The sequence below is a fragment of the Microcaecilia unicolor genome, chromosome 12, assembly GCF_901765095.1.
Source record: "Microcaecilia unicolor chromosome 12, aMicUni1.1, whole genome shotgun sequence".
Lineage (NCBI taxonomy): Eukaryota > Metazoa > Chordata > Amphibia > Gymnophiona > Siphonopidae > Microcaecilia > Microcaecilia unicolor.
In genome coordinates this window covers 35631750-35647300 of record NC_044042.1, presented here as the reverse complement: position 1 = coordinate 35647300, position 15551 = coordinate 35631750, and the positions used below count along the sequence as shown (strand labels likewise).

Below are 15551 nucleotides of genomic sequence, written 5' to 3'. Positions count from 1 at the left end.
TTGACAAACACATTAGACTACTGATGTCCTTGTCCAAAGTCAACTGCACTTCTTTAGATGTAGTTAATTTCTTTAGGCATCACACAGATTGCATGGTGCATTAAACCATTTTAGTATTAATGAGCTGATCTGCATAGGATGCGGCTTGTTAATATTTTGTTTATGTTTGGGATAAATTGAGCCTGGGGGGCATAGTGGTGTGTTTGGAATGTAGGAAATATGTTCTGGTGAATGTTCACTAGGCAACAACTAGCAAGTATGTATGTGTGCTTGTTATTCACATGATACCAAACCTTTAGTAGAGATCAAAGTCCAGGCTCATTTCAGTAACATGGGAGGAGCAGACAGGAGAGGGGAAAATGATGTATGACAGTAGGAGTGGAGTAGAGTGAAGGGGTGATGTTAAAGGTGGAAGAACTTGTGGACGTATAGGAAACAGGAGTGTTGACAATAGATGTGTGAGACACAGAGAGTGTCTATAGTGACTTGTTTTTACTTCTTTTCTACCAGCACTTTTTCACTTCTTTTGGGGCCCGAGACAGGACGTACATGATGATGTTCAGACTCTGGCAGAATGCTCTCCTGGACAAGGTATATGACACTGTTACTATCCTACTGTGGACTGTAAGAAAGCAGTGAGGAGAAGCTTGAGCAGGGAGCGGCAATGTCTGAATGACTCTGATGTCAAGCAAGATGTTACCTATGAGGAACCAAACATAAGAAAAACCATGTTGGGTCAGACCAAGGTCTATGGTGCCCAACATCCTTTCTCCAAAAGTGGCCACCAGTACCCAGCAGGTCTCAAAAAGCACATCAGATTTCTCCTAGCTCGTTTCAAAGGATCAGCAAAAGGTTTCACAAGTTTACCTGGCTGATCATTTTTTTATGGCCTATTCCTTCAGAAATTTGGCCCAAACCTCTTTTGAACCCCCCTCCCCCTCCCCCAGGTTAGTTGCTTCGGTCACATCCTGCAACAACAGCTTCTTGTAAAACTACTTTCTACAATTTCTTTTCAGTCACTTAGGGCATGAAAGACAGGAAGGTCTTAAATACAGTAGAAGTCTACGAGAGTAAGAGTTGTTTAAGGACAAGAATACTTGTTCTCACTGAGGCCCAGATGCACAAAACCTAACGAGCCAGCAGCTTGGTTTTTACACTGGTTCTAGTCGTGGTTTAGCGAGCACAGAGTACAGTAAGACATGCAGAAAAGGGTTCGCCGAGCTCTTTTTCTGTCACGGTAGCAGCTAACAAAAATTGAATGCAAAGTTATTATAATGAGCTAATTACTATACAGATGTTCATTTAAAGTGAAGCACAGCCATTTTCCAAGTGATACACAGAAGCAGCCCCTGTCTTTATTGTGGAAAATTTAACAGGAGATATGAAGCTGTGGTCCTGACAGTTCTTCATGGTTACAAGTCTGGTAGCGCTTTAGAAATGTTGAGTAGTAGTAGTAGTTACAAGGGCCCTCTGCCACTCCTGCAGGAGGAGAAGGACCCATGTGCCGGAGCAGGGAGATCGCTGACCGCAGCCCGGAGGGGGGGGGGGGGGGGCAGGGAAGACACGAGTGCCCCAGGAAATGAATTTAAAACAGTCTGTGTGAGTCAAACAGCACGAAAGAAAAGGAAACCTCCCCAAAAGGAAAGGACAAGCTAGAAGTAAACAAAAGGTTGATGCTCCTGTTGTGAAGTTATTTCCTCTGGCAGTGTCAAAAGAAAGTTGAATGGAGATATACACGACTTTCATACACGCAGCTTAGTGACTGGCTGTTCTTCACATGCTCAGCTGACTCTGAGCACGGGCAGAACAGACTTTTGCGAGCAACTCATTTGCATTTGATTCGCTTTGAGAATCGCTCTGTATTTCCAAATCGGTAATTTTTTACTGAGGTGGAAATATAGAATGATTCTTTACAGGGACCTTTGTGGGTCTGAGTCAAGAATGGCTAAGAAGCCCATATTCAGCCTGCAGTGGTCAGTGGTTTTAAAGCCGCTAACTGCCAAGGGTCAGCCGCCAACCTGAAAGTTAAGTGGCTGCTGGCTGATATTCACTGTCAGCACCCACATGGCTAGACAGGCAAAGATAGGATGCCTTCTATGTGGTTCTGTCTGCCAATGTTCTCTCTCATTTTTGCTGGCCCATGTGTGCATGAACAATATTTTGTGCACAGGTTTTTTGCGGTATAGCCTATGTTCACAGTAAAGAAAGCTAGCAAAAATTTTGTGCACGCAGTTACTAGGCATGTGCATTCCCTTTCTGAGCCGTGCGCACACACAAGGGCACATCTTAGAGGGAACACTGCTGTCTGCCCATTATCTATGCAATCACCAGCACTATACATGACCAGTGTCCACATAACGGCTGGTTTCTCTCCGACTCCATCCACATACTGCCTCAGCACTAATCGCATAGTGCTGCAGCGGTCAGAGGGGATATTCAACAACACTGGCGGTTAAGTGCCGCTGAATATCTGGGTACAGCCCAACGAGTGGGGTTTAGGCAGGCAAGATCCTCTCCTCATTTAAACCCCATTGAATGTTGACCACTCAGATTTTAGGAAGAAGTTTGGGGGCAGTTCTGTCAGCGCATGCTTCCTTTTAGATGGGCTGATGCAGCACTGGAAATGCCCATTCTGTAAGTTGGCATAGGCATGCATAAAAGCTGTGTATCCGCAGTTACACCAGCCATGGAGCTGGCATAACTGAGGGCACGTACGTGCAGCAAGGGCACATGTAACTTACAGTATTCTGTAAGTTTTGCACTTAAATGGGAGACACTTCCATATTCTGCCCATATATGCTGCCTTGCAATTATGCACTATGCCACTTAATAAGTGTAGAATAGTGCTTAGGCGCATATGTCACATAAATGCAAGCAGGTATTTTTAGAATTGGCCTTCACGTGCTTATTTTGTAAAGGCAGTGTTGGCACCTATAAAGCAGCTCGCAGAACACATGCTAATGCACATGCACAAATTTACACTTGTGGACATGTGTTGTAACTTGGCCCTGGGAAGACCTACAAACGGCGTGTGTATAGGAATCTGTATTAGTGTTGATGCACATACTTATACGTGCGTATACATCTGTGTGATTTTAGAAAAGCCCCTTTTCCACATGTAAAAGAGACTTTCTAAGATGGCACCCTTAGCATCCCAAGAAAGCACCCTTTCACATATTAGTTTATCCTGCTTTAACTATGTGATCTGCATTCCTACTTTTTGCAGCTGTTCTTCAAGAAGAGAGGTCCTTTATCATTTCCATGTCTGGTTTTTTAAAACTGAAAATTTCAGTTTAAACTGATAATTTATACCTGCCTTATATTTGTTTAATTTTGACTTTTAAGTCATTACTGTGGGTTATAGTATGTGTATTTCTACTCTGTGTCTGTAAATTGCCTTGGGTCTGTTGATAAAGGTGATTCATAAATTTGACCAAATAAATAAATAAGTTTGAAACTCCATCGGGCAGTGGTAATCGCTGAAAAAGGGAGTGGCTTTTGGCTCAGTGTTACATAAGTACATAAGTAGTGCCATACTGGGAAAGACCAAAGGTCCATCTAGCCCAGCATCCTGTCACCGACAGTGGCCAATCCAGGTCAAGGGCACCTGGCACGCTCCCCAAACGTAAAAACATTTCAGACAAGTTATACCTAAAAATGCGGAATTTTTCCAAGTCCATTTAATAGCGGTCTATGGACTTGTCCTTTAGGAATCTATCTAACCCCTTTTTAAACTCCGTCAAGCTAACCGCCCGTACCACGTTCTCCGGCAACGAATTCCAGAGTCTAATTACACGTTGGGTGAAGAAAAATTTTCTCCGATTCATTTTAAATTTACCACACTGTAGCTTCAACTCATGCCCTCTAGTCCTAGTATTTTTGGATAGCGTGAACAGTCGCTTCACATCCACCCGATCCATTCCACTCATTATTTTATACACTTCTATCATATCTCCCCTCAGCCGTCTCTTCTCCAAGCTGAAAAGCCCTAGCCTTCTCAGCCTCTCTTCATAGGAAAGTCGTCCCATCCCCACTATCATTTTCGTCGCCCTTCGCTGTACCTTTTCCAATTCTACTATATCTTTTTTGTTGTGTCATGGGTTTGCTGTTCTAACAGCTTCTAAGAAAGGGGACAGTAGAAATATCAACCAATGTACAAGGATGCCTTTGTCTTTGTAATGTTTGGCTGATGCACAAAATCATGGCATTTACACTTAAATATGTCCAAGGAAAAATTATTTCAAAAGGGAATAGGAAAGAAAACAAGAAGCATAAAGAAATGAACAATACCAGGGGCAGAAGTTAGACTATGGAGAGACTGACCACATGACTGACTTAGAGAGGAAGTAATCAACATGGGCTACCATTAAAATGTGTTATTTTACTGTTAACCCCAGTTGTTAGTACCCAGGTCTCATTGCATAAAATTGGATCTGTGCTAAGATAGCACAAGCTAATGGTAAATAACCTGTCTTAACTGTAGCCCACCTTGATAATTTAACTCCTTAAAAGCACTCGCAGACTGTCATTGATTTGGCCTGATACCTCCATCCCTATCACAGCTAGGGTTACCATATGGCTCCAGAAAAAGGAGGACAGATTGAGCCAGTCTGGGTTTTACTTTCAGTGCTTTCAATGGAAGCAAAACCCGAACTGGATCAATGTGTCCTCCTTTTTCTGGAGCCATATGGTAACCCTAATCACAGCACACCTTCGGTCAGTCCCTCCATTATGCATAAGGTAAGTGCATTCTTGCCTCATGGACTGTCTTTCCGTTCTCTTCCTTTAGCCCCTATGTCCAAAGGAGCTTTGGCACTTTGTCCATCAGTGTTATGGGAATGAACTGGGCCTGACCAGTGATGATGAGGACTATGTACCTCCTGATGATGACTTCAACACTATGGGGTAAGCAACAGTCATGCTGATGGAACCTAGGGTATGGCACAGTGATTTCATAGGTGTATTGCTAGGCACTTAAAACATTTATATGGCAGATAGGCCCCTAGGATACACTGTGCAGGTTGAGGGGATGCCATTTTCAAGATGGTGCCCAGAGAAGCAGGAGCGAGTAGATATCGCTCCTGCTTTCTACAAGGTACAGAGGTCTGGAGGGATAGGTTGGGCCTCCACTAGACCATAGGCCAAGGTGACTGGGAGGCCACAGGACCACCGGTGCTTGTGACTGGAAGGGGGACCATCGCACCATTTTCTTTAAGGCTGGGGTAAGGGGGGGTCAGGTTGGGTCACGGTTGGTGTCACTAGAATCGGGGATTATTTTACGGAGGCAGGGGCAGGCAAGAAGAGGGATTGGGTTGGGGTAAGGGGTATATTGCCATAGCATGCTTTTGTTTTGTTTTTTAATTTATGTCAATTTTCCTGTCAGTGCTTATTATTATGAGCATGCCGCATCAATTTTTCTGCTCTAGATTTGTGTGTTAGAGGCCACTGCTCTACTGTGAACCTTTGAGCATCAGCCCCTAAGACACACTATCTTACTGGTCTCCAAATGTGGCCTCCAGGCCACATGCGGTTCCTGCAGTCCAATTTTGCAACCATCATATCTATTGAAGCTCCACTGGGTCGCATGTTCCTGCGTGGTCACATTGACACGCATGCACACAGACAAATTCTGGTCGACTTGCCTCTCCCTGTGCGTGCGTGTGTGCGCACGTGCGTCAGTGTGACCACCCAGGCGTACGCAACCCAGAGGAGCTTTGCGGGACCTCTTCTGTACCTGCAGTAGCGACAAAACCTCCCGACAGTGCAACTCTGCTCCAGCTCAGCCCCAGTTTGAAAGGTTTATCCACATAATTCACTTAGCTTTCTTGTCTGTGACTATTATATTAGATTTTCCCACCCAAAATGCTATATATTACATTTCTAAGAGTCTCCTGATAATTCATTTCCTTTTATTTCTAAAGGACTATTAAGAATAAAAATAATTTCTTTTCTTTCGGCTCACGTGGGATGGGAAGGATTAATAGTAACACAGAAACAGGGTCTCATGTATGGTTTTTGTAACTGTTAAGCCAAAATAAAGTGATTTCTTTTAAAAAATGTATCTTTGTAGAATCAAAATTAGTATTTAAAATTGCATTTGTAAGCCTAAAATCTTTTGTTGCCCCCCCCCCCCTCCCGGAGCTTTCTTGTGTCCACTTTCTGGCCCTTTACATAAAAAAGGTCAGAGACCACTGCTCTGTCTGACATTAAGGTTGCCAGTACTCCTACCAAGGAACTTCAAAAGGACATTTCTGTGTGAAACCATTTGGGACTTATCAAAAAAGGCTACCCTAGGCCTGAATAGAGACAATGGATTCATGGCTCACTACAGGTGTGAATGGGCTTAACTACTCTGAGATCATCCTGTCATTGTTCTCTTTCACCCTTCACAGTTGTCAGTTAACTGAACTGTGCAGCCATTATCTCTCCATTTCCACACCCTTCCCTGCATTTTACAATAATCAGTCTCTGTATCCCTCTCCCTCCCCCATGCATTTTCCTATATATATATATATAGAGAGAGACCAATTCAGACCTTGGAAGGGATCCCAGCTAACTCCTGCTGTCAGCGGTCAGCTTGGATATTCAATGCCGGGCCGTTTCTGGGTGACCAGCACTGAACAACCAGTTTATTTTTGGGCAGTTTAAACATTACTGGCTAAGTTAATAGTCGTAGATAGCCAAAGATATTCTAGCTATTTATGTGACCCAATGTGGCTGCTTATAATAGCCAGCTATGCGCTGAATATTCAGGGATAACTGCCTATATCGCACGATCTCTCCCCCTCCGGAATATCACCGGATAGCTGGTTAAGTGCCATTTATTTTTGAATATTGGGGGGATAGTCTTGTCCTGAACTTCATTTCATGCATATGACAAAGAGGACTCTGGACCTCAAAAGCTCATGCTTCAGTAAATTGGTTCTTCTGTGAGGTGCCACCTGCCTCTGTCAGTGTTGCTACACCAGACTTGCACAGCCTTTTAACATTTTTTTATCAGGGATAGTTAATATATGTTGACTATCTTATATCCTGTCTATTATTTATAAATGCTCAGTTGGCTGTTCCATAGGTAGAGCCAGGTGGTATGTATTGATCAGTGTGTATTTGCTCTTAAATTACACATGTTCAAGATGTACTTACTGATTTATGTTCCTTCCCTGAATGCAGGTACTGTGAAGAGATTCCTGTGGAGGAAGCAGAGGTGAATGACAATTCATCTAAGAACAGCATGGAGGTAAAGCTTGATGCCAGCCCTCGGATGCATGAAAAATCTCTCACCAATAGTACACTGGCATCCACGGGGAGCAGCGAAGCACCCATCTCGGTAGGTGACTCCTTGTCACTGCTAAACATTAGTTTTATCTCCTTGCTCACTGAAGTTTGTTAACTCTCCCCTCCTTAGCTTCTTTTCACCTCACCAGCTCTCCTGAAACAGCTTTCGGTTATTTAGATCCACATCTCTGGAACTCCCTTCCCCCCTATCTCAGGTATGAAACAACCCCCCACTATCTACTTAAAACTCACCTTTTCCCTGAGTCCTTCAGCCTCCCTTCTGTAGCTGATCAACCCTCTTTTCTTTGTCTCAGTTCCTAATCTTCCCCTCTAACCCAAACCTTTGCCTAAGTCTCTTTTTCTTCTACAAGAACCTTTATTGTGCCCTCTCTAGCTAGCAGATGATCAGAAGTCCCGCGCTGTTCCAAACAGCGCTCTAAAAATAGCGCTGGAACAGCGTGGGGTGTTATTGGACCTATGATCAGAGATAATGACATGCTAATTTAAGCACACAATTCTCTCTGATCATAGGGAAGAAGTGCGGGAGGATTGTGCCCGGCCTGAGCTCAGGCAGAATCCTCCCGCACTTATTTGACAGGTCTGGGCTGTCAAAAGCCCAGACCTGTCAAAGAGGGGCTGGAGGTCCATAGGACCACCAAGCCCCAACTACCCCTGCCCCGAGCAAGGCAAAATGGGCTGGAGGTCCGGCAGACCTCCGGTCCCCCCAACAACCCCCCCCAACATAGGTTCAGGAAGGGCTGGAGATCCAGTGGGTCTCCAGTCCCCACTACGCCCCCCCCCCCCCCCAGCATTTCTAACAAGTCCCTGGTGGTCTAACACCCCCCCCCCAGCATTAGCAAGAAGTCCCTGGTGGTCCAGTGGGCCGCTGTCAATCCCCCCACCCCCCCTCTACCTTGAGTTGGAGGAGGGAGGTGGCCTCCCTGCTCTTCCTTCGACAACGCCTGCAAAATGGCAGCGCCCAGCCCTGCCCAGTGTATCCTGGGATGTGCTGGATGGGGCTTCGGTAGGGGGGGATTGACAGCGGCCCACTGGACCACCAGGGACTTCCTGCTAATGCTGGGGGGGATTAGGGGGGGCTGGAGACCCACCGGATCTCCAGCCCTCCCTGAACCTGTGTTGGAGGGGGGTCGGGGGGGTCGTCGGTTGCTCACTGGGCCACCAGTGACTTGTTAGAAATGCTGGGAGGGGTTAGGGGGGGATGTCGACCCACCAATCTCCAGCCCTTCCTGAACGTGTGTCGGGGGGGTGTCAGGGGGACCGGAGGTCCGCCGGACCTTCACCCCCCTGTCGCTGGGGGAGTCGTCAGTTCCTGGGGGGGGGGGGGTGTTGCTGCATTGGGGAGAATGGAGGCCAGCTAGCATGCAAATGCATGCTGGACGGGGTTCACCATTCTTCCCCAATGGTCTGCAAACCCTAATGCCAGCTCTGAGCTGGCGTAGGGTTTACTGTGGCCATCGAGCCAATCTTTGGCGCGCTGGTCAGTGATCATTGGGGATGAATAGGTTTAACATGCATCTGCATGCTATTTGCACTGTTTTGCATGCATTTGCATGCTAGTTGCGTTTAGAACCCCGAGCGCGTTGTTTCACGTGCTCGGGGACTCTGATCATGGGGCGGTAGCAAACGCAGCCACTAGTATGGCACTAACAGCCTGTAGCACCTGCGTTTGCTTCTGATCATCGGGGCTTAGGTGATCAGCTGCCTTCTCCCCTGCCCCCTTTCCCTACCTGCCTGTTCCCTTCTCTGCACTTTATTGGGTTTTTCTTTTTTATATTTATTGATTTTAAACATTTACATTTATAAGAATCACTTATAAACAGAAAAATAGCAGGTAATACTTTACTCTAAAGTGAAGAAAACTCAGAAAAAGAAAAATTACAAGCCTTCTTAGACCACAACCAGAAGATTGTGGGGGCGTGAGTTCATAAGAGGAGATTATACAAAAGAAAAAGAAACCTAAAGATTATACTTCTAGCAAACGGCCTGGCCTATCACCCGATTATTTCACAGTTTCTCCATCAGTTTTATTAATATACAGTCTATTCGATGATCTTCTTAGCTTCTATAAAAGTCCGTAATTAAGATGGATCAAAAAACATATATTTATTACCCTGATATTTCACACAACACTTGCACGGGTACGCCAGTAAAAATGAGGCTCCCATTGCCTTGACCTCCTCTCTGAAGGCCAAAAACTCTTTTTACATCTTTCTTGAGTAGTCTTTGTTACATCCGGAAAAATCCAGATCTTTTGTCCGCAAAAAGTTTTTAAAGAATTTTTAAAGAACAATTTCATTAAGGCATTTAAGTCTTGTTCAAAGACAAAGGAAATAAGTAGAGTTCAACGTTCTTTAATTTCTGATAGAGTCTTCAAGTAAATCTGAAATGTTTGATATATCCAACTCAGGGATTTGATTCAAATTTTGAGGTATTCTGTTATCCGTTTTTTTTTTAATAAAGGAAGATAATGTATTTTATTGACAGGTGGGATCGCAGCTTGTGGATACAGAAGAATTTGTCAAGTATTTTTTAAATAAATCAAGTGCTGATATCCCCCTAGCCAATGGAAAATTCAAAATCCTAAGATTCAAGCGCCTGTTGAAATTTTCAATCTGTTCTATTTTGCGAGAAATCATTGTCTTATCTTTAATCAGCAATTCCGTAGTAGTTTTCAGTGTTTGATAATCAAGCTGTATTTGTGTTACGAATGTCGTCATATCTTGCTTAACTTCCTCGAGGGCCAAGGTTAAAGAGTCTACTTTATTTACCAACAAAGTTGTTTCTTGTGCAGTTTTTGTAATGGTAAATGTCAAGTTTTGTAAAGCTGACCAAATAGATTGTAATGTTACCTCCCTGGGAGTCTCAGCTTCCATGTTGATATCTTCTGCGTCTTGAAGCAAGGGGCTGCCGCTCAATGCTATACCGCTACTGACTTCCGGCTCTGATAGTCGTTGCACCTCGCTTCGAAGGGTCGCAGGACAGGGTGGTAAGTCGGAGCTCGGTGGTGATAATGATGTCTCATTCCCAGGTGACGCTGCCGCTCCTCCAACTGCCGTCACAGCGGGATTCACCAATCCGATATTAGTCAGGGAGCTAGTAGCGTAGTGATGAAGCGTTTGTTGGACAGGAGAAGAGGTTCTTGCCGGCGGCAGCACGGCCTTTACCACTCCTTTCCTCTCAGTATGAGGCATTGATGTTTAGTTTGGAAGAAAAGAATAAGATTTGCAATTCAGAGGCTCCAGTCCTCAATAGCTCCTCTCACACGCTCCAGCTAGGCCGCCATCTTGACTCCGCCCCCTATTTTTTTTTTTAAACTTATTGTTTTAATTGTTGTACATCGTATGGATGCCGTGGATGGATATGTTGCAGTATATCAAGAAAGAAAGAAATACATAAATAATCCTGGGCGCCCAAATCCTACAGCGTGCAACCCAAAGGGGGCGTGGCTATGGGGGGGGGGGGTTAGGCATGTCAAGGGTGTTCTCAAAAGATGCATGCAATGTTATAGAAATTCTGGGGATCCACATCCAAATTCCGCACCAGGATTTACACCAGGTTGTAGCTGGCATAAGTCTTCATCCCAGAGCACCTTTTATAGAATAGCGCTGAGCGCTGATTTTTCCCGGCACCTATTTTGCAGCACCATTTCCAGAATCCGGCCCTATGTGCTAACACTCAGATTCTATAACTAACGCCTTAAGTTGTGCGTGTAAATTTGGCTGCACTGCCAAATTGCACACACAACTTAATTGATTAACAAGCCAATCAATGCCGATAATTGGTACTTAACAAGCAATTAGCGGTACTATTTGGTTTTAAATAGAATTAAAGGGGGCATGGCCATGGGCATAGAATAGACGGGTTGTGGGCATTTCAAAAAAACTATGCGCACTATTATGGAATACACCCAATCCGTGCCTAAGTTAAGCGCAGGTATTTAGGTCTAGTTTTAGGTGGCCTAAATGGGTGAACCTAAATTTTAGTCACAAGAATGGCACGTGAGCAAATTCTAATAACCAAGCCTAACTTTAAACATAGTTTATAGAATCATGATAAGCTCGTAGTTTTTCGGTGCCGATTTTTAGGTTCTATTTATAGAATTTGGCCCTAAGGCTTCTAAACATAAGTTACAGCAAAGCGCCTAGTACTTAAGTGCGTAAGCTGCAAAAGTGCTGGCATTATTTAACGTGTGCAATTGACTTTAGGAGTTATAGAATGAGGGGTTAAATTACAGGAGGAGCTGTGCTGTCTGATCTTCAGTTTGCCTTTTTACTTTCTATCGTTGGTTACCCAAAATAACCCTCCATGATCATTCCTGTCTCTGTGTGATATATATATATATGCTAGACCTCTCAGAAGCTAAGGAGTCAATTTTCAGAATATTTTCAGTTCCTAAAGTTAGGTGGATTTTCAGCCAAATTTAGACATCTATGGGCCTGATATTCAGTGCAAGTTAACTGACCGGAAAAGGCCACCAATCGGTTAACTCACATCTTGGCGGATAACCGGTCATTTTCAAGTGGCATTTAACAAGTTATTGCTACTAAAAATGCACGGTTAGTGCTGAAAACAAAGCCAGCGATGTTGGGGGCATTGAGGGCATTACCGGTTAAGTCCCTATATTTAGAACTTAACTGGCCAGGCTTAGCGGTCAAATAAGTTTGCATAAAAAGCAGGCCTATCTTTGCCTGTAAGCAATTGCCAGTTAAATCTGAATATTAACTTAACCAGTCATGCACCAGCCTGCATTGAAAACCCGAATATTCAATGCCGGTCGCCAGAGAAGGCCCAGCATTGAATACCTGGGTTGAACGCCGGCAGCAGGCAATCAAAGCGCTGCCCGCTCCTGCTGAATACTGGGGATATGTTTTCAGCTAAAAATGTACATACATTTAGGAACCTAAAACAGAGGTGTCTGCATCTGCCTAGTTTTATGCACCTGAGTTAGGTGTTTAGTGCTGAAAATCAGTGCTGTAACTCTGCCTATGTAGCCATTCATCTTTCAGGCTCTTACATTTAAGTGCCTAGCAAAAATAGGCTCTTAAGTTTAGTCATTTTTAAATAGTGAAATTTATATGCCTATCCCCATCAATGTTCCTTCTAAGCTGAGCGGGTGTTCTCCACCTACAGTCCTGCCAGTGGGGGTGCTGTTTCACTATGATATTTTCAGTAGTGAGGGATAGGCAAGCTTTGGAGTACTCCAGACTGCCTGCCCCTAGTGATTGAAAACACAATATTGAAGCACCACCCCCCACTGTCAGCAATATATTTGGAGAAGTCCCACTCAGCTTAGAGGAACAGTGACCCCCATATCCCTAAACCCTTTGAAGAGTGATTGCTGACTCTCCTCTGCTCCACTCCACCTTCTCCTTGACTCTCTTATTCCATCGTCCCTTTCTGTTCTATCAGTCTGGTCACTGACGCTATTTGTGAGACCAGATTGGTCTTAAACACTTCATGTGGGTAAATTTATGAAGTCATTTTTGCATGTATGTGGCCTCTTATAAAACACTGCAATTGTGTGTTGGTGTCTACTTTACCAGTAGGCCTTTCAAGGGGCAGAATTTGGACAAAGCCTGGGCAAGGGTTTACTAGTGTGCAGGCAGATTATAAAATATTCTACACACTTGAATATTGTAGGCACGAATGTTTACACCTGCTTGAAAGTAGGTGTAACTGTCCGTGCCTATAAAGTTGATGCAGTTTCTGCCATTTACGCTAGAACTTTGTAAAGACATTGAGGCGCAGGTAGGTCTTTATAAAATAGTGTTTAAGTAGGCCTCTACTAGGCTGCTTCAACCAGGAACCCTGTTACTCTATAAAATTAGCCTCCATAAGTATGCAGGAGAGTCCAACCCAGCTGTCACTGCCTTGCGTGAAGCTTGTGATTAACTTTGGACATTTTCTCAACTCCAGTTTGATGGGATTCTCCCAGAGGATGAATTGGACAGCCCACTGACAAAAGAGCTGGTCATCACAAGCATTGGAGAGAAAATTGAGCTCATTCCCCCAGTCAGCTCTCCCTCTCTGGATTTCAATGACAATGAAGACATCCCTACAGAACTGAGTGATTCCTCAGCGACTCATGATGAAGGTGAGTGGCTCTAGACTTCTGATTTTTATAAGGCACCCTGCCCAGAACATTTTACAAAGCAGAAATTGATCAGTCAAAACAACCAAGAAATAAATGGGTTGATATTTAAAAGCACTGACTGCATAAATACTTTTAAAAAAATGCATGGCACTTAAGGAGATACCTTTAGCCATGTAAGTCATAAGGAGCTGCCTAATAGGCCTATATTCTAGTTGTTCATACACACATATATCAACACTCATGTAAATAAAAATAATTTGACTTCGCACTATTTTGTAAATATGTGCATGTCTTCGATAGCGCATACTTTGCAGGTGGGTGTTCACATGAGCTGGGTGTACAGTAACCCATGTATTTTATAGAGTACTGTACGTTACATATATGCACATATATTTATTTATTTATTTATTTTATTTATTTGTTGCATTTGTATCCCACATTTTCCCACCTGTTTGCAGGCTTAGTGTGGCTTACATTATGCAGCAGTGGCAGTCGCCAATAACGGCATGCTTTTTATTGCATATGGTTCCTTTGAATTTCTGCATCCCATATGCACTAGTTGGCAGAGTGATGCCAACTGTATTGGAAAACAGCATCGTGTCACATACGCTTCCACCTTTTCCTATATCAGCACTCATTTGTGGAATGCATTGCCTAAATCTGTATAAACGGTTCAAGATCATCTGACTTTCAGGAAGTCTCTCAAGACCTACTTATTTGGGCAAGCTTACCCTACAGATCCCGTCCTGCCTCCATGATTCCTGGACTCCAACTGCTATAAAGACCTTGTGAACTTAACTGCTTTCTCGTAACCCTGTACCTTTACGCCACCCATATCACTTTCAATTTATTGTACTTTACTGTTTGTTTACTAAATGTTGTAAGCCACATTGAGCCTGCCAGCGGTGGGAAACTGTGGGGTATAAATGATATAAATAATAAATAAATATATAAAAATGTTACTTTGAGTGCATTCAGTTGGATCTGACATCACGGCATGTCAATGAGGTCGTAATGAGAGTCACTGCTATAGTTTTGTTCTTATCTTTTTACACAGATGTTCTTCAAAGCTGCCATTTAGGGGCCCTTTTGCTAAAGCTTAGTGTGCACTAATGGGCATTAGCATAGCATGAGCTAAATGCTGTGTGTCCTATTTTATACCTACATAAGTATTGCCATACTGGGAAAGACCAAAGGCCCATCAAGCCCAGCATCCTGTTTCCAACAGTGGTCAATCCAGGTCACAAATACCCAGCAAGATCCCAGATATGTACAAAACATTTTATACTGCTTATCCCAGAAATAATGGATTTTCCCCAAGTCCATTTAATAACGGTCTATGGACTTTTCCTTTAGGAAGCCGTCCAAACCTTTTTTAAACTCCGCTAAGCTAACTGCCTTTACCACATTCTCTGGCAACGAATTCCAGAGTTTAATTACACGTTGACCTTGTGGCACTTAGCGCACATTAATGTTCATTAACACATACTAAGCTTCTGTAAAAGGGCCCATAAGTAATACACTGACTTATATTCCCCAATTCAACCACCCCCACCCCCCTACAATATCCCATCCCTCTCTTTTTACATTAGTCATGTCACTTCTCACCTTTTCCCTTCCCTCATGTTGTCTCTGTTCTATAGGGGAAGTTCAGGCCTTCTATGAAGACCTGAATGGTCGACAGTATATGAACGAGGTTTTCAATTTCAACGTGGATAAATTGTTTGATCTTCTTTTCACGGATTCACAGTTCCAGAGAAAGTTCATGGAACAACGCCGGTTCTCTGGTAAGCTGAAGCCACTGTGAAATATACACTGGGGACAATTTTGTAAGCTTGCACATGCATCTAATACATTAGAATGCCTTTTTTTATGCAGTCAAGTTTGTGCATAACCTGGGGACTAAGCCTTTGAAATTCAGTTCTGCATATAGACACAGGACTTAGGGATATGATTTGCACTGCTTTTAGTGGGGAAGAGGTGGGAATGGCAAGATGTGATTTTAATGCAATTCCTGTTTGTCAGAGGTCATCCTTCACCCCTGGACGAAAGAAGACAATGGAAACCAAACCCGTGTCATCCTCTACACCATCACCCTCACTAATCCACTAGCTCCAAAAACGGCTACTGTCACTGAGACTCAGGTGTGTAGAGAGAGAAA

At 43.8% G+C, this 15551-nt stretch overlaps 1 protein-coding gene across 4 annotated transcripts in view; it reads left to right on the top strand.

Annotated features, from left to right (window-relative positions):
- GRAMD1B (GRAM domain containing 1B) overlaps positions 1-15551 on the top strand; it is a 348426-nt gene that overhangs the window by 324999 nt on the left and 7876 nt on the right. For all 4 annotated transcript variants that reach the window (XM_030221469.1, XM_030221470.1, XM_030221471.1 and 1 more), the window contains 6 exons: positions 511-591; positions 4790-4905; positions 7171-7327; positions 13213-13390; positions 15034-15177; positions 15416-15534. In XM_030221469.1, the coding sequence (XP_030077329.1) occupies positions 511-591; positions 4790-4905; positions 7171-7327; positions 13213-13390; positions 15034-15177; positions 15416-15534 (795 nt within the window). The remainder of the gene's footprint in view (positions 1-510; positions 592-4789; positions 4906-7170; positions 7328-13212; positions 13391-15033; positions 15178-15415; positions 15535-15551) is intronic.